We start from the raw sequence: 23,920 nt of genomic DNA, 5'->3' as shown, positions 1-23,920 counted from the left end.
CGTTCTTGGGGGCCGAAATGGGTCAAGGAAAGCTTTGGGATGTAGAAGAGGGGACCTCAGGGAATTAACTAGAATTAGAGAAGGCGGGCAGAAGGCACAGCCCATGCGAAGGTCTAGGGATGAGACTCGATTACAGGGCGCCCACATCGGTGAAGGGGGAAGCAGGGAGCACAGTGTAGTGATCGCAGTACAAGCGACAGTAGAGCCGAGCGAGTCGAAAACGCTAGGAGCTTGCGAATCGAAGCCGGAGCGGGCGGGATCCCGGGTTGGCCCGGCGCTCCAAGAGGCGGGTCTACGTGATTGCGTCTCAGGCCTTACGTCACCGCGCGCGCGTGCGCTTCTCTCCACGTGCGAAAGCCCCGGACTCGTGCGGGCTCGGACGCAGCAGAATCCTGAGCCGCGCAGCTCCGAGCTCGCCATGAAGCCAGGTGCAGAACGGGTTTGGGGTCGGTTGTCAGGGACTGGGGTCCAGCGGTATCTGGGGTGCGGGGCCTTGGTCTGGGGGCAGGGGTTCCGAGACCCGGGTCCGGTGTGGGGAAGGGGTCCTGGTTCAGTGTCGTTTGGGAGCGGGTCTTGGTTCCGCCCTATGATCGATCCTGAGCCTAGGGGTTGGGTCTAGAGGTTTGTGACTGGTTTCGGAGGTCACGGTCATGTGTCTAGTCTTCAGCCTGGGATTGGGGGGTCCTGACCAGGGATTCGTCTCATTGAGGTTTTCATTAGGTTCTTGGACATTAGACCGGGGCTGCAGCCGGCGTTACTGACACAGTTTGGGTCCAGGCATTTGGGGGTCGTCGCTCTCTGGGCGTGTGTTTTGGGGAATCTCTCTTGGTTTGGAGGTGTAGAATCTTCAGGAGCTGAGTCTAGGAAGTCGCTCGTTTGCCTCCACGGCTACCGCCGCCCTTGACCCTTCGCCTCCCCCAACCAGCAATCTTCTCGATAAGGCTGGAGAGGGTGAGGACTCCTGCCTTGATTATATGTGGCCCTCTGGTCCACCTTCCCGCTCTTTACTCTCCCAAAGAGGGCGGGTCCCTGAGGATGGAGTGAAGGTCTGAGGCCTAGTTATTCTCAAACCCCAGGTGAGGTGAAACTTCACAAACCCAGGACAGGGTTAGCGTGAGGTGGCGAAGGGAGGTAGTCACGGGGCAGGAGTGCTTCCATTCGATTTTCCTCCAGAGCTTGGTGAACCCATCCCATCGCCCTCATGGTGGAATGCTGAGAGCCCTGGCTTTGACAGCAGAAGGGCCTCAGTTCAAAGTTTTCATCCTGGCCCTGCTTCTTAACTTACTTCGCGACCTTGGGCAAGTGGTTTTACCTCTGAACCCCGGTTTTTCCTCAATAAAATGACCCCCAGTTACAATTTAGTAAGATGCTGTTAAAAAATAGCACTGCGTGGTAATCATTTTGCAAATAGAAGTGTATGAAATCAACACTTTAAAACTTACACAGTGTGATGTGCCAATTATATTTCAATATATTAAGTTGAAAAATTACACAGTGCTTGCAATATAATAGTATTCGCTCTAAGTATTATCTTTATCTTTCTTCTCAAGGGGAACAGATTAGGATCCTCTTGGTGGGGCTCAGCTTTTCCTAAATCAGGCTGCCTCCCTCCCTCCAATGTGCTCTACTGGAGTTGGAGAAATCTCCCACTGTGACCAAAGGCATCTCATTTTTCTTTTTAATTTTTCTTTTACTCCTCACCTGAAGAAATGTTTTTTAAATTGATTAGAGAGAGAGAAGGAAAACATCAGTGTGACAGAGAAACATCCATTGGTTGCCTCCCATATGTGCCCTGCCAGGGACTCAAACCTGCAGCCTTTCAGTGTGTGGTACAGCGCTCCAAGCAACTGAGCTGCCTGGCCAGGGCAGCGTCTGTTTTCTGGTACACATTGTTTTTGTTTTTCTTTAAGCCTGTGGAGAGAGTTGGGTCATCTGGTGAGGGGGGATTTGTGGGTCCATGGCCCCTCCCAAGTTCTCTTTCTCCTTCATCTGGGGATCTGTTGATGGAAGGGGTGGGAGGTGTTAGATGTGTATCTCCCACAGACCCTGGCAGCCTCCAGGCGTCCTGTGGTCTGATTCTCTCAGGAATGGAGTACGCACAGTCCTCCCAGCCCTTCCCCTTATTGTGTTAGGATAGGAAGTTTGAGAAGTTGTCAGGAGTCAGCTCTTCAATGGGGATTTTAGTCTGAATGAGAGAGGAAGCCTTTGGGAGATTCTTAGTGGTGTCAGTCAGACTTGCTGTCTGTCAGACTTGATTGACACTTTTTAAACGGATCCTCTTGCCTCTGTGTGTGAGAGACTTTAGCGGAGCAAGAGTGGAAGCAGGCACATCGGGAGGAGGTCTGTTGCTGTGGTCCACTAGGAGATGATGTGGCTTGGACCAGGCAGGTGGCTGTCAACCTGGCTGACAGATTATGGTTTGGGAATAGATTTTAAAGGCAGAACCAACAGCTTGTATGTGGGTGTGAGAGAGAGGAGTCAGGCACAACTAAGGGTTCTAGTGCATGTGACTGGAAGGAGGGAGTTGCCATTTTTGAGATGAGGAAGGCTGTGGGAGGGGAGCAGTTTTCAACCAGCAGGTCTGTGGGTCCCTCCACCCAAAACTTCTGGAAGTGTGTGTGAACATGTGTTTTTTTGTGAGGAATGGGTACTTTCTAAGAGCCCCAGGACTTGAAATGGATTGAGATAGGTTTTGAGTATCTGGGACTGAAAGCTGACTCTTGTGCCCACTGTACCCCATGCTACACCCCTAATTGCCAGGTCTCCGTTCTGTCAGGCCTATGCTAAGAGCCTTAGGCCTAGTGGTTTGTCCCTTCAGTAGGGGGGAGCACTCATTGCCTATTCAGACTGTGCTAGGCAACGAATTAAGTGCTTTGTATGTATTAAGTCATTTAATCTTTTCAAGTCTGTGAGGTGGGCACTGTGTTATCTCTGTATCTCTGTCTTTGAGATGTTTTCAAGACATCCGAGAACCTTCCCTTTCTCTAGGGTTGCAAATGAACTGTGTGAGGGGAGGAACCAGGGCTCCGGTCACCATCTAATCAATCACCTGCTTCTTGAATGAACAGACTGGCTGCTTTCTCCATGAGGCAGAACCCAGAGGTTTAAGCATCATCAGGCAGTGTTCTTAATACTTTGTGCCAGGTGTTGTACAGAGTGCTGGGGATGCAGTAGTGACCAAGACAACTAAACATCCTTGTCCTTTTGGAACTTGATTCTAGTGGGAGAGGCAGGCAGTGCTAATGTTGAGAACGCCATGGATGGTAATAAGAAGAAAAAGAGTGGGGTAAAGGCTGGGTAGCCAGGGACAGCCCTTTTGAGGAAGGAAGATTTATGAGAGGCATGAGTGCAGCAAAGGAGTGGGTGAGCCTAGCAGATGTCCACAGGGGCCAGGCCATGGGAACAGAAGATGTGAAAGGTTGAGAAGCTGGAGAGTGAATTCTTGGGGAGGGAGAGCATGGTGCGCAGCATAGAGAGTGAGGTCAGAAGAATTGGCAGAAGGCAGGGCCCTGTGATGGCAGGAGTCTGTTTGGGCTGCACATTAGGGTAACCTGGGCAACTTGGAAAAGCTCCCCCACCCCAGACACTTACAAAAGGATATCTAGGCTCCAGGGATTAGCCAAAGGTGAGACTCACTGCTTTAGGGCTTTGGGAGCCAGAAAAAGGAAATTTTATTTCATTTGAATGTGACGGGAAATCACTGAAGGAATTTGGTAAGGGGGCTGGTGGGATCTGGTGCCCTGTTTTAAAAAGGGCATCCCTGGGCCCTGGCCTGGTGGTTTAGCTGGGTGGAGTGTCCTCCCATTACACCAAGGTTGTGGGCTTATTCCCCAGTCAGGGCACATCAAGAATCAACCAGTGAATGCGTAAATAAGTGGAACAACAAATGGATGTTTCTCTATCCTTTCTTCTCTCTCTCTAAATCAATATAAATAAATAAAATAAAGTAAGTAAGTAAATAAATAAATAAGACATCACCAGCTCCCACGCAGACAGTAGTATGTAGAGGGAGGTGAGGAGAAAACGTAAGCAACTCTCGGTTATGTGCAGGAGTTTTGAAACTGTTCATTGTTAAGGATCAAATTAGGAATAGCCATTAAAAAGTTGTACATGTTCATCTTTAACACCATTAAGATGCACAAAGCTTTCATAGATAGGATGGAAATATAACACATCTTTACAAAAAAACTTGAGCACGTTTGCTGTTGAGTAATTTGTAATGATCAAGTTCAGTCATTTTAAATCAGCAGTTTTATAGTGGGTGGCTTTCTCTCACTGTTATTGTTTGACAGTTTCCAGAGCTTTTGAAACTGTCAGAAGTCAGATATTGCATCTGTTAGCACCAGGAGAACTCTGTTCACCTCAGACACTGTTTTATGCTCAGTGAGGACCGTTTGCACTGTCCCGAAGTGATGAAAATGAAGTCTCTGAATCTTTTCTTTTTTTTTTTTCTTAATCTTTCAATCTTGTTCACAAGCCCTGAACTCCTCATAGACTGTTGCCCATCCATAAAGCATAATTTGTTTTATTTTTCCCTTCTTTTTTTTCCCCTAAGTTGGAAAAGACTTCTGTGGTTTTGGAAGCAGGAGACCAGTTAGTGGGCAAGATGTTGCGCTGGGTTCCTCTCTGTTTGGGTGCTGGCAGTTTTGTTCCAGACACAAGGTTGGGCGTAGGACAGCAGGAAGACATTTCCAGGGTCTCAGAAACCTACTGCCATGGTGGACACACACTCAGTTACTAGTTACTATTGGCAGACTAGTTACTATTGAAAATAGGACGAATTTTATCAATCTGCCATCCATCCAAGAAGACCAGAATATTGACAGTAACCTACATCTACCTATGTACCCCTCCCCTATCCTAACCCCATCATTTCTCCCTCCCATTACCCAGTATCATAAGTTTGGCATTTATCATTCTCTTGCCTCTTTTGGGGTGAGGGTGGGACACGGGTTACCACACATACCACCGCAGCATAGTGTTGTTTCACGTCGAACTTCATAAAAAGGATGTTATGTTGGATGTGGTTTCCTTGGACTTGCTCTGTCACTTAACACTTTGGTTTGAAGATTTACCTGTCTTTGGCAGGTAACTGTAGGTCCTTTTCACTTTGATCGTGACTGTCACCCCCCCCCTTTTTTTGGTCCATCGTGCCAGTGGACATTTGTGTTAGTCCTGATTTTTCTGCTGCTGTGGACATTCGTGGGTGTGCCTCCTGGTGCGTGTTTCTCTGTTCTCTCTCCTGAGTAGAACTGTGAGGTATAGCAGTAACTTTTCAAGCTTCATTGCTCTTGATTCCCGTTTCTGTTTCCACCACAGGTTTCAGCCCCCGTGGGGGTGGCTTCGGTGGCCGAGGGGGCTTTGGTGACCGTGGAGGCCGAGGTGGAGGCCGAGGTGGCTTTGGTGGGGGCCGAGGTGGCTTTGGTGGGGGCCGAGGTCGTGGTGGAGGCTTCAGAGGCCGTGGACGAGGAGGAGGAGGAGGAGGAAGAGGTGAGTGAGATGGGGGAGGAGGCTTTCCCTGGGCTTGCGGATCGGGGAGGGAAGAGGTGTGGGGTGTCCCTCTCTCACTGCATCTCTCCCTTGTAGGTGGTGGGTTCCAGTCTGGTGGCAGCCGGGGTCGTGGTCGGGGAGGAAAAAGGGGAAATCAGTCAGGGAAAAATGTGATGGTGGAACCTCACCGGCACGAGGGTGAGTGAGAAAGGCGGGGAACCTGCTGAGATTAAGGGGGAGTGGGGTGGGGTGGGATGGGGTGAGGTGGGGCCCAGAGTCCTCACTGCTGCGCTGATCCCTTTGCCCAGGAGTTTTCATTTGTCGAGGAAAGGAAGATGCACTGGTCACCAAGAATCTGGTCCCTGGAGAATCAGTTTATGGAGAGAAGAGAGTCTCAATTTCGGTGAGACCTGGGTCCCTCTCAAAGCCACCAGAGCCCCAGCTGCTGTTGTACCCTGCAGTGTGGCCTCCTTGCCTCCACCTTGCCCTACCCAGGACAGCCAGGGAGGGCATCATCTTAATATATAAGTCAGATCGTGCACTTTTCTCCCCAAGCCTTCTGTGACTCCTGTTGCCTTCAGGTTAATGAGCCGAGTGTGACCCAGGAGACCCTGCACATTCTAGCTTCCCCTTCCCACTCCCTGGCCTCACCTCCTCCCATTGTCCTTCTGACTGAGTGTCTTCTAGCCCACTGACTGTGCTGTTCTCTCTGCCTGCTGTGCTCCTCTCCCAGCTGTGTGTGGGGCTGGTTCCCTCTCATCACCAGCGTCCCTGGTTAGGCATCACCTTGCCTTTCTCAAAGGCCTCCTTACACCACCCTATATGTCAAAAACAGCCCTCACCACCGATCCCCCGTCGTGTTAGCCCATGTCGTTTTCTTTATGGCCGGGTGCACTCCTGCCTCAGGGCCATTCTGCTGCCTTTCCTGCCGCCTGGAGTGAGCCTCCCCCCAGATTTGAGTGGCCCCTCACCTCCTTTAGGTCTTCACTTGGCTCTTCCCTGGCTGCCCTTTCTCATTTGCACCTGGTCCTTGCCCTGCTCCCTGTGCTTCACAACTACTTTCCTGGCTTGATCCTTTCTCCTTTGCACCTGTCACCACTCTCTGTCTGTGTGTGTCCATCAGTTCAGTGCATCCTCACTCTTTCAAGGCAGGGGTCTTTGTCTTCTTCACTGTGTATCCCCGGAGCTGCTGCAGGGTCTGCACACAGCATGTGCTGGCACCGCAGATGCTTTGGAACGAATGCACAGATCTTGCCGCTATCTGGTAGGCTCTTCTCTTTGTTTATTGTCTGTCTCGGCCCCTTTTCTTTGAGTCAGTAACTTCCATGAGAGGTCAGATACCGCATCTGTCATGGCCATTGATACATACCCACATTTCATCCTTGTACAATGATCGAGTCCCTTTGAGGGCCCCAAGGTGAAGGGCAGTGGGGACTCACAGAAGAGTCTGGCACTGACTGCCATCCCCATCTCTCCGGCCCAGGAGGGAGATGACAAAGTTGAGTACCGTGCCTGGAACCCCTTCCGCTCCAAGCTGGCAGCAGCGATCCTGGGCGGTGTGGACCAGATCCACATCAAGCCAGGGGCCAAGGTGCTCTACCTCGGGGCTGCCTCAGGCACCACTGTCTCCCACGTCTCTGACATTGTAGGCCCGGTGAGTGGAGGGAGGTTTGGGGGTTGGATATGAGTAAAGGCTGGTGGGGAGGTGGGAGGAAAAGAAAGGTCTCCTCCTCTGCCCTGTACTGTGTGGCTGGAGCTAGGTCCCTTTCTCGCAGAGTGCCTGTGAGAAAAAGGAGCAGCTTGAGTCCAAAAGCTCATTCAGCTTCACTCTTGAGTCCTTGGCCCACAGGGAAAGGGACCTGGGCATTGGGGTAACCAGTTATCCAGGCGTAGAATAGAGTGTATAGATAGATACCAAACTACGTGATTCGGTTACCCTCCTAAAAAAATTTATGCCCCCATAATTTGATCTTCTGGTTTCTCTGGAAAGAACAGGGGATCTCAGTTTCTGGGCCTGCATTTCTGTGTGGCCCCGCGGGCTCCCCATATAGAGGGAATCTGTGCATCTGACTTTATGACCTCTAGCTCATCTACATAACTATAGACTGTAAACCCAAGGCTGTGGTGGAGGTCTTTTAACAAGGAGACTTTCAGCAAGGTATTTAATCTGTCCAAGCCTCAGTTTACTCCTCTGGAAGATAGAGTTGTTGTGAAGGTAAATGATTTAATTCCTGTAAAGTGCTTAGACCAATGCCTGGCGCACCACAAATACTCTTAGCTGTTAAGATTTTATCTCTCTGCCCTATCTTCCTGGTTTTAAGCCTATGTTGGGGGCCTGGGTTTTCAAATCAGGCAGAGTGGGAGTGAATAACCCTTGGCCTGTGGCGTCATGTCTCTGAGCCTCAGTTTATTCCTCTGTAAAATGGACATAATAACAACAGTTGTTAACTGGTTGGGTTTTGATTTGGGGGTTTGCAGAAATGCTTCCTGCAATGGGTGGGCCCAAAGTAGGTGCTCCATACATGGGAACTAGTATCATTGTCATTATTATTTGATTTTTTTTTTTTAGGACGGTCTGGTCTATGCAGTTGAGTTCTCCCACCGCTCTGGCCGTGACCTCATTAACTTGGCCAAGAAGAGGACCAACATTATTCCTGTCATTGAAGATGCTCGGCACCCGCACAAATACCGCATGCTCATTGGTGAGGGATTCCAGGGTCAGCCCAAGTGGGGTAAGACAGGCCTCTCTCGGTTTCCTGGAAGAGGCCAGAGCTCTGACTCAGATGGACTTGGAATGGATGAGGAGGCCTCTTGAGTCTACAGGAATGAAAACAGTGGGGTGAGCCAGGTATAGATAGTGGTCATGCTTCAGGATCTCGGATATCTGGCACCTTCAGAGAGCTGGCCTCCTCTTCTTTAACTGCGTGGCCCTCTTCCTAGGCCGCCCTACACTCCCTGTCTCCCTGTAAAATATGGAACTTTTACATTGGCCCTGGCTTATGTATAAAAGCCTCCTTCAGAGGTCTTCATCATCATTGTCTAGTGAGATCATAACCCAGAGTGCACAAAGAGTGTAGCCTGGACTAGAGGAGCCCATTGTGAATATCAGTGACTTTGATTTTTTAAAAAAATTCAGAAGCAAAATGTAAAAATGGAATGCTTTATATGTCAGTCACCCTCTGAGGTAACTTACATGAACAATTGGATGTCTGGTTTTCCCGATTTAAAAAAGTCAGTTCCATTACAACATCTTTCCTTTTTTTTTTTTTTTTTTTAAGTATTGTTCACTGCCTTTTTAAGGCAGTATGATTTTTTTTTAATCATACTGTCTTAAAAAAAATTCCTTTGCATTCTGCTGGTTTTTCTTTCTGTGAGCTTTTCCCATACACTTATACCCTTTGTCATGCAACTTATTTTTATCTGACAGTCCTGCAAACACCCCTGCCTATAAGTGGTCACTTTTTACTTGCCTTTTTGATGGTGTGTCTGTCTCCCCTGACCTTTGTCCCTCCTCCTCTCCCCTCCCCAGACCTGGGAGTGTCTGGAGAGCAGGGTCCAGGTCTGACTTGTCCTTTCATTCCCCCACGCCCAGCGTGGGGCTGGTGACAGAGTAGGTGGCAACCATGGTTTACAAGTGGTGTGAATGAATGGTGTGACTGTGGATTTCTTGGGGTCACAGTGGAGGGTGAGGGATCATTGGTGGGGCAGTGAGACTAGAGGTAGGGAAGACTCCTTCACCAGGAATCTGCAGGCCCCATGGGAGGAGCTGGGAAGATCCAGTGGGCCCAGCTTTTAACTGCCACTTCTTTCTCCCTAGCAATGGTGGATGTGATCTTTGCCGACGTGGCCCAGCCAGACCAGACCCGGATTGTAGCCCTGAATGCCCACACCTTCCTACGTAATGGAGGGCACTTTGTGATTTCCATTAAGGTGCGGGGCTTGGAGGAGTCTAAGATGGGGTGCTCATATCTTCTCTACCATTAACTGCCAAGCAGCCAGTCAAAACAAGGGAGCCTTCATCCCCCCTAAGCCAATCAATCTATTCTCAGCCTTTATCCCTACTCAGCTTCCTACAAGCCATCCCCTGGCCCAAGTCAAATAGCACATGATGAAAAATGTCTGCAAAACTAGAAGCTTTGGACTTAAAGAGGCAGTAGAATGTAGTGGTCAAGTACCTGATCACAGAGTCTGACAATTTGAGTGTGAATTCCAACTCACTGTGTGACTTTGAGCAGTGAACTTGTGTGCTTGTTTTCTTCACTCGTAAAATAGAATATCAGTCCTATGTTTTTTAGTGTCTGTGTAAGGATTAAATATATCAATATATGTGACATGTTTAGAATAGAGCCTAGTATAGAATAAATACTAGATAAATGCTAGGTGCATTGTTAAAAATGTTTTCTTTTGAGTTACTGAGAGGCTGTGTGCCATTCAACCAGATTCACCATTTTGTTAGCCTTTCGCTACATTTGTTTCCCTGTTCTCAGCTGCATTATTGTTGAGGAAACAGAAGAGGAAAAAAAACCAAATGTAAAATTTAGGACTGGCTTTGAGATAAATAGGACTCTGTTGAAGGGTACCTGTTCCAAACCCAGACCAAATTGAAAGTTTCTAAAACCTGAGCTTTGCCCTTTCTAGTAAAAAAATAAGTACTAATTTAAAGAGCACAGAAAAGAAACAGCCCAAAGCCTTGCGGCAGACTTCAAATCCTCTCCCCTCTGCAGGCCAACTGCATCGATTCCACAGCCTCTGCTGAGGCAGTGTTCGCCTCTGAAGTGAAAAAGATGCAACAGGAGAACATGAAGCCCCAGGAGCAGTTGACTTTAGAGCCGTATGAAAGAGACCACGCTGTAGTTGTGGGTGTGTACAGGTGAGCCGGGTACTCAATACTCCATCAGGGCTGATGTGTCTGACCCCTGCACCCAGAGCCACACGGGTCAGTACTTGTTAGGTGAGCTCCTAAAGTGGTGACAATCTCCTTCCTCACAGGCCTCCCCCCAAGGTGAAGAATTGAAGTCCAGCGCTCCATCTGGATTGTGAGATTACGTTGCTACTGTTACACTTGTGTTTTTCTATTAAAAGACTCATCCCTTCCTTCCGGTTTGTTTCTGCTGCTGATTGTTTGGCGACTTCTGTTAACAACGGGGCGTAAGCACCCTTGGTTAACTTGGGTGGCGGTGGGAGTGCAAGCTCCTCCATGCAGCGCAACCTCCTTTCTTAGCTGCCTTTTGTGCTGCCCTAACCGGCCCTCGGTTCTTAGGCGGGGTTGGTAGCTCATTGCGCATGTGTACTGGTAAGCGCCCCTGAGCGCAGGCGCTGTGTGTATGTGTGTTGCCCTGGGTCACGTGAGGGGGAGCAGACTGAGGGTGTGTGGGGGCGGAGCTAGGGCGGGGTGGGGGTGCGGTTTGTTGTGGTCGCCATTTTGCTGGTTGCATTACTGGGTAATCAGGGCCCTGGCTCGCTGCGTCTGCAAGATACCTTCAGCCAGTGGGCAGGTCCGAGCTCGGGCTTCCCGAGCAGTTTGAGTTCCCTTGCCTGCGCTCTCAGGTAATGAAGCGGCTACGGACAGGGCGGCTCGCACTTAAGTGAGCGGGGTGGTACGGGACCCGCCCTGCCCCTATCCTGAGGAGAGTTAGGAGGCCAAGGGAGGAGAGGAGTGGGGCAGCCAGCAGGTTCAGGCCACTGAGCCTGGCTGTTCATAGCAGGATTGCTGGGAGGGTATGAGCCCTAGGAAAGGTGTCCTAGGAGGGGTTACTAGGACCCTGCTCCCGCCCTTTGTTTGGGCTCAGTTCTGCTGGCTGCATCGTCGTCGCGTAGCAACAGCTGCCCTGGGTTGTGATTCGTTGAGCTGTTGGCCCCAGCGACCAATGGCACGGTTGTTGCCATGGCAGGTGTGGACTGCCAAGTTCAGGCCGGCCCGTGCTGTAGGGGGGTCCTCCAGGGTGGGGGGCGGGACACCAGTGTCCCTGGGGCCTGGGGGCGGGTGGCTTTACGGGGCGGGGCTGGCGGGAGGAGAGTTAGCCCGCCCCTCCCCCCCGTCCACCTGCTTTTCCCTTTTCTGGTGCCCTGGGCTGACCCTCCTCTCCCCTCCCCGCCTGTGGTGGCTGTTCTGGTCACCCATCAGGCCGCCTGTCCCGCTTGCCCTCCCCGCCGCGGGGCTTGCCGGGCCGGTCGGGCCGGGACAGGCGGCCGTCTCCTCGCCGCCATGCTGGCTGCTCGCCCACCCCACTGGGGGCCTCACCGCGCCCCAGCCCCCCGTGGGCCCAGCGCCAGCCCTGACCCTGGTAGGGGGTAGGGGCTGAGGGAGACTGTCCTGGTATGGGAGGGTCTCTGAGAGAGAGGTTGGAGGAGGCTGGGAGCTCCAAGAGAAGAGGGGTCGTGGAGTGTCAAGGCTTGGCATAAGAGAAAAGGACTGACATGGGGGAAGGCCCGGTGCGGAGAGGATTTTGGTGGGACATACTCTGAGAGGAAAGAACTCCACGATATTTGGGGAATTTGGCTGTGGGAGCCTTCTAGGAATGGGCACAGTTTTGGATCCACCCCAGTGGACAGGAGTAACTGGAGAAAGGAGGTTAGGAGGAGGTTGGTAGACACCAGTGTAGGAAGACAAGGACAATCACTGTAAACCGTGGGAAGAGACACCTCCCCTTTGATCCCCTCAGGAGGAGTGGGCCTCGATTGGGAGGGGCACCTTGATCTAATATTGGGAAGAGCTCAGATTTGCATGGGGAAACTGGAATATGGTATAGAGGAACTAGCTGGAGGGGTGGTCCCTGATGTGGGAGGAAATAATAGAGGGAGAGGTCTTGGCATCGTGTGGGGAAGGTCTGCTGGGAAGGGTGTGCCCTGTTAAGACCAGGAGGCCATAGGGGTAGGACTCTGTTATATGGGAGTTCTCAGATAACAGTGTGATCAGGAGGTCCCCAAGGACCCTGCTGGGGTTTTAGAGGACTTTGCAGTGGTTTGATGGGAGCCTAGAGGACTCTAATATCATTTGGCAGGGGCATTCTAGTCTTCTCTGGATTGGGGGATCTGCTGGGAATGGTAGATTTTGAAGCAAAGGGACCTTTCTTCCATAAGATGACATCCTAAGTTTCAGAGAAGACTGCAGGATCCTGTGTGAGGGGCCCTGAGGAGGGCCAAGGGGAAATGGGAAGAAAAGAGTGAACCCTACTCCCTATTATGCTGTTTGTGGTTTTTATTTTCTCATCCTCCTCCCCCCAATTATTGCTGTCTTTCTGTCCTTTTCTGTCCTGGCCCATATTCCTGTCTGACTCCCTATCACGCACGTGCCCCACTCTGTGCTGCCCACCTCATTGATTCGATCATCATTTGTTGAGGGACTCTGCTGTGCCTTCCCCCCCACCCCACCACTTCTCTCTGTCCCCTCTCTCCATTCCCACCCATTGCTCTTTTGCACCCTTTTCATCTGCCCTCTGTGCCCTACCTTCTGTCCAATGTCCACCTCTTTTCTGCCTGGCACTGTCGCACACATCCTCTTCTTCCTGTTGTTCCCCTGCCTCCTACCTGCTCTCAGGTCTCAGCGGCGGTGGCAGCCGAGGTGCAGGATGCGAGAAGGCGCCCCCCGGCCGGGCTCCCGCTCCAGGCCTCGCTCCCCTGCGGCCCTCTGAGCCCACCATGGCCGTCCCACCGGGCCATGGTCCCTTCTCTGGCTTCCCGGGGCCCCAAGAGCACACACAGGTATGTGTTCAACTGGCTTCTCACCTGCCTGGGGTAGGGAGAGGATGGGGAAAGAAGGGTCTTGGGGCCAAAAGATAGTGTGGTTGCTTAGAACAATCTCCCAGGGGTATGAAAAGAGTTGAATATAATAGAGGAATTTCTGGCACAGTCAGGGTTTGGAGGGTGTGGGTTCAAATCCAGGCGTGATGGTAAAATTACTTAGGTTCTGCATGCTTCAGTTTTCTGTTCTGTAAAATGGGGCTAATAATGGTACTACCTCACAGGGTTGTTGTGAGGATCAAACCAGTTAATGACATGCATGTAAAATGTTGAGGGCAGTGCCTGGCACATAGTAAACAATAAATGTTCACTAAGAAAAAGAGTCCAGAGTGAAATATGGGGAAGGGGTGAAAGGGGAAGAAAGTGGAGCCTCAGGGGTGTTGTAGCCAGCAGGGCCTAGGGGTGCAGGGTAAAGATCCCCAAAGGTAGAGACTGTTCAGGCTCTGAAATACAGAGCTTGGAATGAGGGGTCCAGGGTGCTGCATCCAGATCCAGGACCCTTGGGGTGAAATAACTGGGCAGAGATGCTCAGAGTCTGGGTTGAGGATTCTGAACGCCCCAAGGAATGAGGGTAAAGCAAGATGGGGACCCTTAAGGTGGGATACCTAAATGGATGGTCTCGGGCAAAGACTTGGAAGGGGAGAGCCAGGGTTTTCGGTAAGATCTCTCCCACTGAGGTTCAGAAAGGAGTAAAGGTGTGAGGTGAGAGAAAGGTTAGGAAAAATAGGTACCATGCATTCACTCAGCCAGTCTTTCATGATTGCCCACTACACGCCAGGCCCTGCTCCAGACACTGGAGATACACGGCAAGAACAAGACATAGCCTCTGCCCCTGGGGATTTTCTCCTCTAGTGGGGTTGTCAGATGGTGACCAAATAAATATGCATGTGGTGATGATCAGCCAGCCGCCTTAGTTCTCCTCCTTGAGGCTGAAGGCAAAGGCCTGTCCTTGGTGCCCACCTCTCACCCTGCCCAGCAGGTATTACCTGATGTGCGGCTCTTGCCTCGGAGGCTTCCCCTGGCCTTCCGGGACTCGACCTCGGCCCCACTGCGTAAGCTCTCCGTGGACCTCATCAAGACCTACAAGCACATCAATGAGGTAGGTAGGGGATGGGGAACCCGGGCTGAGTGCTGAGGGGTCCTGGCTGCTGGCGCAGTTCACTCAGCAGTCCACTCATCTCCTGGCTATCTGGCTTGGCAGGTCTACTATGCGAAGAAGAAGCGGCGAGCTCAGCAGGCGCCTCCTCAGGACTCAAGCACCAAGAAGGAGAAGAAGGTCCTGAACCACGGTTATGACGATGACAACCATGACTACATAGTGCGCAGTGGCGAGCGCTGGCTGGAGCGTTATGAGATTGACTCCCTCATTGGCAAAGGTTCCTTTGGCCAGGTACGGGACGTCCCCCCTATCCTGATCCAGAGATCGGGGGACATGGGTGTCCATTGGTACTGATTCACACCGTCAGTGGGTCAGTGGCCACTCACCCTAGCCTAGTCATTTGGGTTCCCTGTGCCTCGGATTTCTTTTCTATAAAAAAACCTGCAATTAACAGGACTCTTCATGTGAGGTGGTTGTGTTATTTCATGCCCAGTGTTTACACCTGACTGTTGGTGAGCACTTGGTTTTGAGTTACTGTTAGTAACATTGACAGTGATACTGGTGGGCCCCCTTGGCTGGAGGGACAACAGTAGTGCCAGGCTCTGCCTCTGTACGCCCCCTTCCCCTGCCAGTTCCCTCACTTTGGGACATACCCTGCCCCTCCAGGTGGTGAAAGCCTATGATCATCAGACCCAGGAGCTGGTGGCCATCAAGATCATCAAGAACAAAAAGGCCTTCCTGAACCAGGCGCAGATTGAGCTGCGGCTGTTGGAGCTGATGAACCAGCATGACACGGAGATGAAGTACTACATAGGTGAGGCCCGAGGCAGTGTGAGCTGCCAGTCCCTACTGTAGGGCTGGGGTTGGTGTCCCCAGGGCAGGGTTTGGTCTGTAATTCCCTAACATCAGTGCTGCTTCTGCTGCTGTCATGATCTTTGTCCTGTTCACAAGATAATGCTGGTCAGAGTTTGGGTGCTAGGGGTCAGGCTCTATTGTAAGCACTTCACATAAATTAGCTCACGTACGCCTCACCATAGCCCCGTGGAAAGGGCATCATTGCCCACAACTTGGAGGTGAAGAAACTAGGCATTCAGGTGCTAACACTTGCAGAACATCACAGAGCTTATACTCAGTGGAGTTTACTTTGATGAGGCAGTGGATTCCAGAGCCTTTACTCTTAACATCTGTGCCAGTTTTTTCCCTCTTACCTGTACCAATTGCTCATAGAAAAAGCAACAGGATTTAAAGAGTATGTGTCTATAAATATAAAAAAGGGGTTTACTATAAAGTCTTATAGTAAATAGAAAATGAGCATTCTTTGCCACACACCTCACACACACAAAAAAAACAAGGGCTGAGACCTTAAAACAATGTTGTAAAACTAAATGAGGCAGGCTCTGGTGGGTGTGTCTTGGTGGGTTGGGCATCATCCTGCAAATCTAAAGGTCACTGGTTAGGTTCCTGGCCAGGTCCCTGGTCGGGGGCTTGCAAGAGGTAACTGATCCACATTCCTCTTTCACATTGACATTCCTCTTCCTCTATCTGTCTCTCTTCCCCTCTCTCTAAAAATAAACAAACAAAAATTTTTTAAAATTAAATGGGGCAGTGTAGAATGGTGTTAAAAACCTGTCAGCACAAATGGGAACTTTCTCTTTGGTTCATTTATTTATTTATTTAGATTTTATTTATTTATTTTTAGAGAGAGGGGAAAGAGAGGGAGAGAAACAGCAATGCGGGAGAGAAACAGCAATGCGTGAGAGAAAAGCATCCATCTGTTGCCTCTGGCACACCCCCAACCAGGGACCTGGCCCGCAACCCAGGCACGTGTCCTGACTGGGAATCAAACCAATGACCTTTTGGTTCACAGGCCTGCACTCAATCCACTGAGCCACACCACCCAGAGCTCTCTTTGGTTTAATTGACAGTTCAACAGAGACTTGAAAATAACTTGTTTCCCTTAATCAAGAAAATCAGTCTTTTTCTTGGTGTGATTCAAGTGATAGACCAGATAAAAACATCCTGAGTGGCAGCTGGTACCTGTAGGCACACCACACTTTGGCAGGTGCTCCAGAAGCAGAGGCACAAATTGCCTTCTGGCCTCTCTTCTGGATTACTGTGCACCCCAGGCCACCACTGGCCCTCTCGAGCTTTGTTTCTCCATCTATCCGTCGGTCCCCTTCCCTGCAGTGCACCTGAAGCGGCACTTCATGTTCCGGAACCACCTGTGCCTGGTGTTTGAGCTGCTTTCCTACAACCTGTATGACCTCCTGCGCAACACACACTTCCGCGGCGTCTCGCTGAACCTGACGCGGAAGCTGGCGCAGCAGCTCTGCACGGCGCTGCTCTTCCTGGCCACGCCGGAGCTCAGCATCATCCACTGCGACCTCAAGCCTGAGAACATCCTGCTCTGCAACCCCAAGCGCAGTGCCATCAAGATCGTGGACTTTGGCAGTTCCTGTCAGCTTGGCCAGAGGGTAGGGCCTGGTCTAGCCCCGGGGGGGGGGGGGGGGGGGGGGGGGGGCGGGGAGGACTAGTGGTGTGGGTGTGGCCAGGACGAGGGCGGGGACAACAGGTGGTCTGAGAGCAAGTGGTCCATCCAGGTAGGCTGGGATGGGGTTGTCAAGGTGTACATCCTGAAGTGGCTGATGCCTAAGGGATAGTGATTAGGATGGGGTGTCAGAGGGTGTGAAGGGTGGGGCCAGTGGGTGAAGGGACTAAAGGGGAGGGCCACAGGGTATATATACTGCCCAGTAGGAAAGGGAAGAGTGAAGCCTGAGGTTAGGGCCAGTTTTGAGGCTGCGGAACGTTGGCTGGGGAAATTGGGTTGGCTTTGCATCTAGGTAGCATGTTGCTAAGTTCTGTGTACCCTGTGCTCTTAAAGCTGGGGATGGAAGCGGGGAGGGTGCTTCAGCTTTGCAGCTTCCTATAAGCAGTCACTTGAGATGGTGGTGGTGGCGGCATGAAAGGGTCTGGACTGGGATGGTGGGAAGGGGCCTGGGTTTGCAGACTGCCACCTGTGACTGGCGACTAAAAGGGGCCCAGAGTTAGGCCTGTGGATGGAGATCAAGGTGAGACTAGGTCAGTAGGCTTCTGAGGCTGATGAATAAAGTGGAGGTAGTGGCTCCTGTGCAGTTGGTGCTGATATCAGTTTCAGAAGCAGGAAGCTTGTCCTAGCTTTGGGTGTGTTGGTGGCACTGGTAGGGGAGGCTTGAACCTCTGACTATTGCTCTCTCTCCTCCCTCAGATTTACCAGTACATCCAGAGCCGCTTCTACCGGTCACCTGAAGTACTCCTGGGCACGCCCTATGACCTGGCCATCGACATGTGGTCCCTGGGCTGCATCCTGGTGGAGATGCACACCGGCGAGCCCCTCTTCAGTGGCTCCAATGAGGTGTGCTCCTGAGGAGGGGGTGTGCTGGGCGGGGTGGGGGCTGGCTGGTCTGATGACCCTGACTGCCCACATGCTTGCAGGTGGACCAGATGAACCGGATTGTGGAGGTGCTGGGTATCCCACCAGCCCCCATGCTAGACCAGGCACCCAAGGCTCGCAAGTACTTTGAACGGCTGCCTGGGGGTGGCTGGACCCTACGAAGGACAAAGGAACTCAGGAAGGTGCGGCCCCTGCCCTTTGCCGCTCCTCCTACCCTGGTGGCCCCTCACTCTCTCACACTTGGGGCTTCCTCTCTCCCTGCTTCCTCTCCCTGGTGTCTTTCCCTTCCTTCCTCTCCCCCTGGTCTGTCTGTCCCTTCCTCCCCAATCCACCCTATCTCTCCTACCCACCCCAAAACTCTTCTTAGCTTCTCTTTTTCCACTTTCTTTCTCGTGCCTCTGTTTCCCCCGTGTGTGTCTCCCTGCCCCTCCTGCCCACTGACGGCCACTCTCTTGCCCCCCCTCCCACCCCCTCCCTGCCAGGATTACCAGGGCCCCGGGACACGGCGGCTGCAGGAGGTGCTGGGCGTGCAGACGGGCGGGCCCGGGGGCCGGCGGGCGGGGGAGCCGGGCCACAGCCCCGCCGACTACCTCCGCTTCCAGGACCTGGTGCTGCGCATGCTGGAGTATGAGCCCGCCGCCCGCATCAGCCCGCTGGGGGCTCTGCAGCATGGCTTCTTCCGCCGCACGGCTGATGAGGCCACCAACACGGGCCCGGCAGGCAGCAGTGCCTCCACCTCGCCCGCGCCCCTCGACACCTGCCCCTCCTCCAGCACCGCCAGCTCCATCTCCAGCTCTGGTGGGTGCCCAGTGCCCAGTTGGGTAGCACAGGGGTCGGGGCAGCTGTGGTTTGGCCTGACCTGGGGTACCTTGCCATGGCCTTCACATAGCATTTTGAAACTGTGTGATCCTGAACTCCAAAGGTTGGGGCAGGAGAGCTCCAGCTGGCCCTGGCCTGATTTCTGAAACAGCTTGTGCTCAGACCTCTAACTGGTTCTGACTCCCAACACCCAAAACTGAACTCTGACCCCTAATCTCAAAATTGGGCCTGATTCTTCACATGAACACAGAACCCCAAGCCCAGGCCTGCCCCATAAACCAGACTCAGCCACTCGGAAACCCAGCCACCACCGTTCCTCACATAAGGCCTCTTCTCTCCTCCCCTGGCACTTCCAGGAGGCTCCAGCGGCTCCTCCAGTGACAACCGGACCTACCGCTATAGCAACAGATATTGTGGGGGCCCTGGGCCCCCCATCACTGACTGTGAGATGAACAGCCCCCAGGTACTGGGGCCTTGGGACCTTTGGACGTGGGTGGCAGGGTGTCTGGGACACCAGGACCTGGGTCTCCATCACCCACTGTTGTTTGCTTCTTTAGGTCCCACCCTCCCAGCTGACACGCCCCTGGGCAGGGGGTGATGTGCCCCATAAGACACATCAGGCCCCTGCCTCTGCCTCATCACTGCCAGGGGCTGGGGCCCAGTTACCCCCTCCACCCCGATGCCTTGGCCGTCCTCCATCACCAACCTCACCACCGCCCCCGGAGCTGATGGATGTGAGCCTGGTGGGCAGCCCTCCGGACTGCTCCCCACTCCACCCCGCGCCTGCCCCCCAGCATCCGGCTGCTTCAGCCCTCCGGACTCGGATGACAGGAGGTCGTCCACCCCTCCCACCCCCTGATGACCCTGCCACTCTGGGGCCTCGCTTGGGCCTCCGTGGTGTACCCCAGAGCACGGCAGCCAGCTCATGACCCTGCCCCTTCCCTGGGGCCCCTCCTGAAGCCATACCCCCCATGTGGGGGCCCTGGGCTCCCATCCTCATCTCTCCCCTTGACTGGAATTGCTGCTACCCAGCTGGGGTGGGTGAGGCCTGCACTGATTGGGGCCTGGGGCAGGGGGTCAAGGAGAGGGGTTTGGGTGTACCCTCCCCACAAAGGACTGCACCCTTGGCCCCCTCCCCCTTGTTTTCTATTTATTGTACCAAAGACAGTGGTGGCCCAGTGAAGGGGAGACCCCCCCCTTACCCTGTGGCCCTAGGAAAGGGTTGGGGGTAGGTAGGGGGAGATGGCCTTGCTCCTCCTTGTTGTACCCCCAGTAAAGAGCTTTCTCACATGCCTGGCTGAGCGTTTGCAGGGCCCTGGCTCCCTTCACCCGGACCTCGAAGGCATGGTGTGGAATAGTGTTAGGGAGGGGATGCTGGAGGAGCTTTGTCCTGTGGAATATGACCCTAGGGAAATCAAGGCTGTTGGTACAAACACAGGGCTGCAGGGGATCTGGGCCTAAGGAATCCTATACAGAGATCCTGGATGGTATCCTAGGCCACATTTGCCTTTTCCAGGGTGAACTGGGCCCTGAAAGGGTAAAAGCCCAGTTCTGGCCTATTTTTAGGAAACAACAGTTTCTGCCCTAATAAGCCAGCGTTTCCACAGAGTGCGCAGGAGTGGTTCCTTTTGCCCCACAAGCAAACAAGTGCGGAATTACATGTAACAGGACTTATTTGTGCCACCTGGGGAATGGCAGGCAGGCAAAGGGTACAAATAGTACCCTCTACACCCTTTACACCCCTCTTCCCCACATCTGATCTCACCCTTTGGAACAATTGTGGAGTAAGGTGTTTTGAGATTCTCAGGCAAAAAAAAAAAAAAAAAATCCCCAAGGGTTCCAGGTAAGTGGGCCTGTTTCCCCGGCAGTCTGGAAATTTGTGTCTCCCGAATGGCCAATCAAGAGCCTGCTGGTTCAAAGTTTATGGTCTTCCACAACTGGAGCGCCGCGCCTCCTGGGAAATGGAGCTTTGTTTAGCAAACTTTTCCCACCTTTCGTCGGGGAACTCCAAAGACCAGGGTTCTTTTCACTCACGTGCTTAGGGGCGGGGTGTAAGGCGGCCAATCAACAGTCAGTCGCCCGAGGTTTGAGGCGGCTGGCAGAGGAGAAGGACCTGGTTGGGTGTTTCTGGCTGCGCTGTGCAGGTGATGATACAGGCGCGATGGCTTTTCGGAGAGAACGCAGGTAAGGCATTTGTAGTTACTGAGCTGAAGTAGGTGTTGAGGCCGCCTTTCTATCTTTTGTACCTGGCCTAGCTCCTGGGAATGACCCAGTAGGTGGGGGAGAGAGGCCGGTGCTCCATTATGGATTCGCAAGGGTTTGCTAACCTTGGTAACGTTGAATGCAAGGGAACCCAGATGAAGCATGGGTTGGGAAACCTGCGGGCGGAGGAGCTGCCTCAGCTGAGACCTGAAGACGGAAGGGTTCTTCGCGGTGCGTTGGAATGGCTTGCTCAAGGGCAGCGATGAGAAACAGCCAGGTGATCTGGTGTTGGTGGAGATCTTACTGAAATTTCTGTATGAATTAGATTGTGGAGGATTTTGTTGGTTGGCTATTTAGGGACTTTGGACTTTGTCCTGACGGCAATGAGGAACCACGAGAGGATGCCTAAGAGGAAAGGCCCGATTTTCTGCCATCTGGCATTAGATTGATGAAAAAGAGACTTGGGTCTGGGAGCCCAGGGTGGCCTCTGGCAGGATCCTAGGTGTGACACAGCGGGGATGAAGCAGGGAACGGGTATTGGTGTGGGTTGGAGAGAGTGCCACAGGTTGAGTCGACAGGCTGTATGTACAGCTTGCAGTCTGCAGAGAGGGACGGGAAAGGATTATCACCAGCATGTGAGGACAGCGGCTGGCGTATTTTAGATGCTTATTTTAAATTTTTTTTTCTTTTTTGAATGAATAGTCCTCGGAGGCCAGTATTATCATGATGTCCCTTTTGCAAATGATACTGAGGGCAGAGAAAATTACTTGCCCAAGGTCACATAGATGGGAAGTAGAGGGCTCAGGGTGTGTGTGTGTGTGTGTGTGTGTGTGTGTGAACCGTTGACTTAGCCAGGTGAAGGGTGAGCCTTGAGTCATAAGCAGGAGCCACATCATGTGGGTTCTGTAAGGAATTTGGAGCAGGTGAGCATGGAAATATGTATCTCAAACGTCTGTTTCCAGCCCAGACCCTCTCCCATGACCTGGGACTGACTGTCTGCATGCTCTCTTGGATATCAAGAGACATCTTGAGAGTACTCTTGGCCAAATTGAACTGTTTGCCCCCCAGATTTGTTCTTCCCATGTTCTTCTCAGTAAATGCCACCTCCATCCTTGTAGCTGCTCAGACCACAAGCTTTGCAACTGCTCTTGAGTTTCCTTTTTGTCTTATACCCATTTCTGGTCCATCAGCGAGTTCTTTCAAAGTATATCCAGAACCTGACCATTTCTTCCTCCTCCATTGCTGTCATGCTAGTCCTGTCCACTCTCATCACCTGCCTAGATTATCATGACAGCCGCCTCAGTGCAGCCTCCCCTGCTCCCCACAGGCAGACAGAGGGACGCTGTGACCACCTACCTCAGGTCACATTCCTCCCCTGCTCAGTACCCTCCTGTGCCTCCATCTCACACAGTAAATGCCAAAGTTTTCTCCACAACCTGCAAGGCCCTGCGTGACCTGTTCCTGTTCCTGTTCCTCCTCTGACGTCATCCACTCGTCTCTCCTTGCTCACTCTGCTCCGTCCACACTGACCTCAGAGCCTCCATGCTTGCTGCTCTCTTTACCTGGGATGTTTCCCCAGATAGTCAAGGCTGTCCTCACCTCTTTTAGGTCTTTATTCAGATGTCACCTCCCCCCTGAGATCTTCCCTGACCACCCTTCCAGAATTGTACCATGAACATTCATAAGTTAACATCCTCTGAACTTTTCCTCAGCATTAATCATCATTATTTAACGCACTATATAATTTATTTATCTTGCTGTCCATTCCTTCCCCCTCCCCCTCCCCCCTCCCCATCAGACCATACGCTCATGAGGGCAGGAGTTTTGTCTACTTCATGCTTTGTCTCTGACACTTAGAAGAGTTCTTGGCACACAGTAGGGATTCAGTAATTCTCTACTGAATGAATGGGTGGCTAGATGATTTCAGAGCACAGATCCTGACGCCAGCATCCTAGAGACTTGTCAGTCCCCTTTCCACAGAATGTTAAGGCCCTTCCTTAATATTTTCTGAGGTCTTGGACATTCAACAAGTGTTTTCATCTTGCCTCAGCTTTATGCTCAGCACCGGGAACACAGCAGAGAACATGATAGTTTTCCTGCCCCCAAATCGCTCACAGTCTCGGGTGAGAGTTCCCTGACATCAACTCATGACACAAATATGAAATAACAGAGAAAGGTAGAAAGTGCTATAAGAGCATTTGACAAGAAATCTAATCTGGAAGTGAGATTTGAGTTAATGAAGGAGTAGCCATTAACTCCATTAAGTGGGGGGGGTGGGGCGGTGTGAGAGAGGGAGAGAGATGGAACCTAGAGGATGAGAGGGAGGAAGAGGTCAGACTGTAGATTCTGTAAGGAGTGTGTCCCTTTAACCCATGTGTGGTAGGAAGCTGTAGAGGAATTTTAAACTGTGGAAGGAGCCCTGGCTGGGTAGCTCTGTTGGTTAGAGCATCGCCCCATGTGCTAAGGTTGCAGGTTTGATCCCTGATCAGGGTACATAAAAAAATCAACCAATGAATGCATAAATAAGTGGAACAACAAATTCATGTTTTTTTCTCTATCTCCCTTCCTCCCTCTCTCTAAAATCAAGTAAAGATTAAACAGTAGGAGGCATGGTCAGTTATGCCGCTGTATAGGGCATCGTCTATAGGGGATGAAGGACTGAAGCAGGGATCAGTGATAAGGCTGTTACTGTGCGATTAAAATAGCTGCTGCTAATGAAGGCCACACATTCTTGCTGTTTCTCCAGTCCAGAGGTGCAGTCTCCTCCCCTTTCATCTGGGCTGACCTGTGACTTGTTTTGACCAATGGAATGCCATGGAAGTCGTAGGGAATGGGGCAGGGTTGGGCTTTAAGAGGCCTGCCTTCACTCTCTGGGGGCGCTGGGCTTCTGTATGAAGAAATCCAGCGACCCTGCTGAAGAGAGATGTGGAAGGAGGCCCAGACGCCCTCTAGCTGTTTCACTGTTTTAGCCAATGGGCCGGACACAAGTGATGCCATCCAGGTCAGCCCCCTGCTGGCACCCTGTGGATGGAGGTGAGCCATCCTGACTCACCTCACCTGCTGAGCCTTGCTGAAATTACAGAATCACAAGCAAATAAATGGTTGCTACTTTAAGCCACTGTGTTTTGGGATGATTTGTT

At 52.1% G+C, this 23,920-nt stretch overlaps 2 protein-coding genes across 11 annotated transcripts; both read left to right on the top strand.

Moving 5' to 3' along the window:
- Positions 1 to 296: 296 nt before the first annotated feature.
- Positions 297 to 10,589, top strand: FBL (fibrillarin). The gene is made up of 9 exons (XM_028530320.2): positions 297 to 428; positions 5,320 to 5,490; positions 5,587 to 5,688; positions 5,799 to 5,893; positions 6,974 to 7,144; positions 8,060 to 8,192; positions 9,308 to 9,420; positions 10,215 to 10,360; positions 10,480 to 10,589. The coding sequence occupies exons 1-9, from the start codon at positions 419 to 421 to the stop codon at positions 10,502 to 10,504; spliced, it is 966 nt and encodes a 321-aa protein (XP_028386121.1). The 5' UTR covers positions 297 to 418; the 3' UTR covers positions 10,505 to 10,589.
- Positions 10,590 to 10,886: 297 nt separating this feature from the next.
- Positions 10,887 to 20,397, top strand: DYRK1B (dual specificity tyrosine phosphorylation regulated kinase 1B). Of its 10 annotated transcripts, none has more exons than XM_028529628.2 (12): positions 10,887 to 11,037; positions 13,028 to 13,191; positions 14,210 to 14,329; positions 14,432 to 14,620; positions 14,996 to 15,143; positions 16,517 to 16,803; positions 17,574 to 17,720; positions 17,801 to 17,941; positions 18,242 to 18,277; positions 18,362 to 18,557; positions 18,935 to 19,041; positions 19,136 to 20,397. In XM_028529628.2, exons 2-12 carry the CDS (start codon positions 13,129 to 13,131, stop codon positions 19,505 to 19,507), a joined length of 1,806 nt encoding a protein of 601 aa, XP_028385429.1. In that variant the 5' UTR covers positions 10,887 to 11,037; positions 13,028 to 13,128; the 3' UTR covers positions 19,508 to 20,397. The 10 variants fall into 10 exon arrangements, with proteins under 10 accessions (XP_028385429.1, XP_028385431.1, XP_028385430.1 ...); XM_036011869.1 differs by lacking the exon at positions 10,887 to 11,037 and adding an exon at positions 11,532 to 11,774 and having other exon boundaries at positions 14,207 to 14,329; XM_036011870.1 differs by lacking the exon at positions 10,887 to 11,037 and adding an exon at positions 11,534 to 11,774.
- Positions 20,398 to 23,920: the final 3,523 nt, after the last annotated feature.

The sequence above is a fragment of the Phyllostomus discolor genome, chromosome 12 (assembly GCF_004126475.2).
Source record: "Phyllostomus discolor isolate MPI-MPIP mPhyDis1 chromosome 12, mPhyDis1.pri.v3, whole genome shotgun sequence".
NCBI lineage: Eukaryota > Metazoa > Chordata > Mammalia > Chiroptera > Phyllostomidae > Phyllostomus > Phyllostomus discolor.
This window is presented reverse-complemented; position numbering and strand designations above follow the sequence as displayed.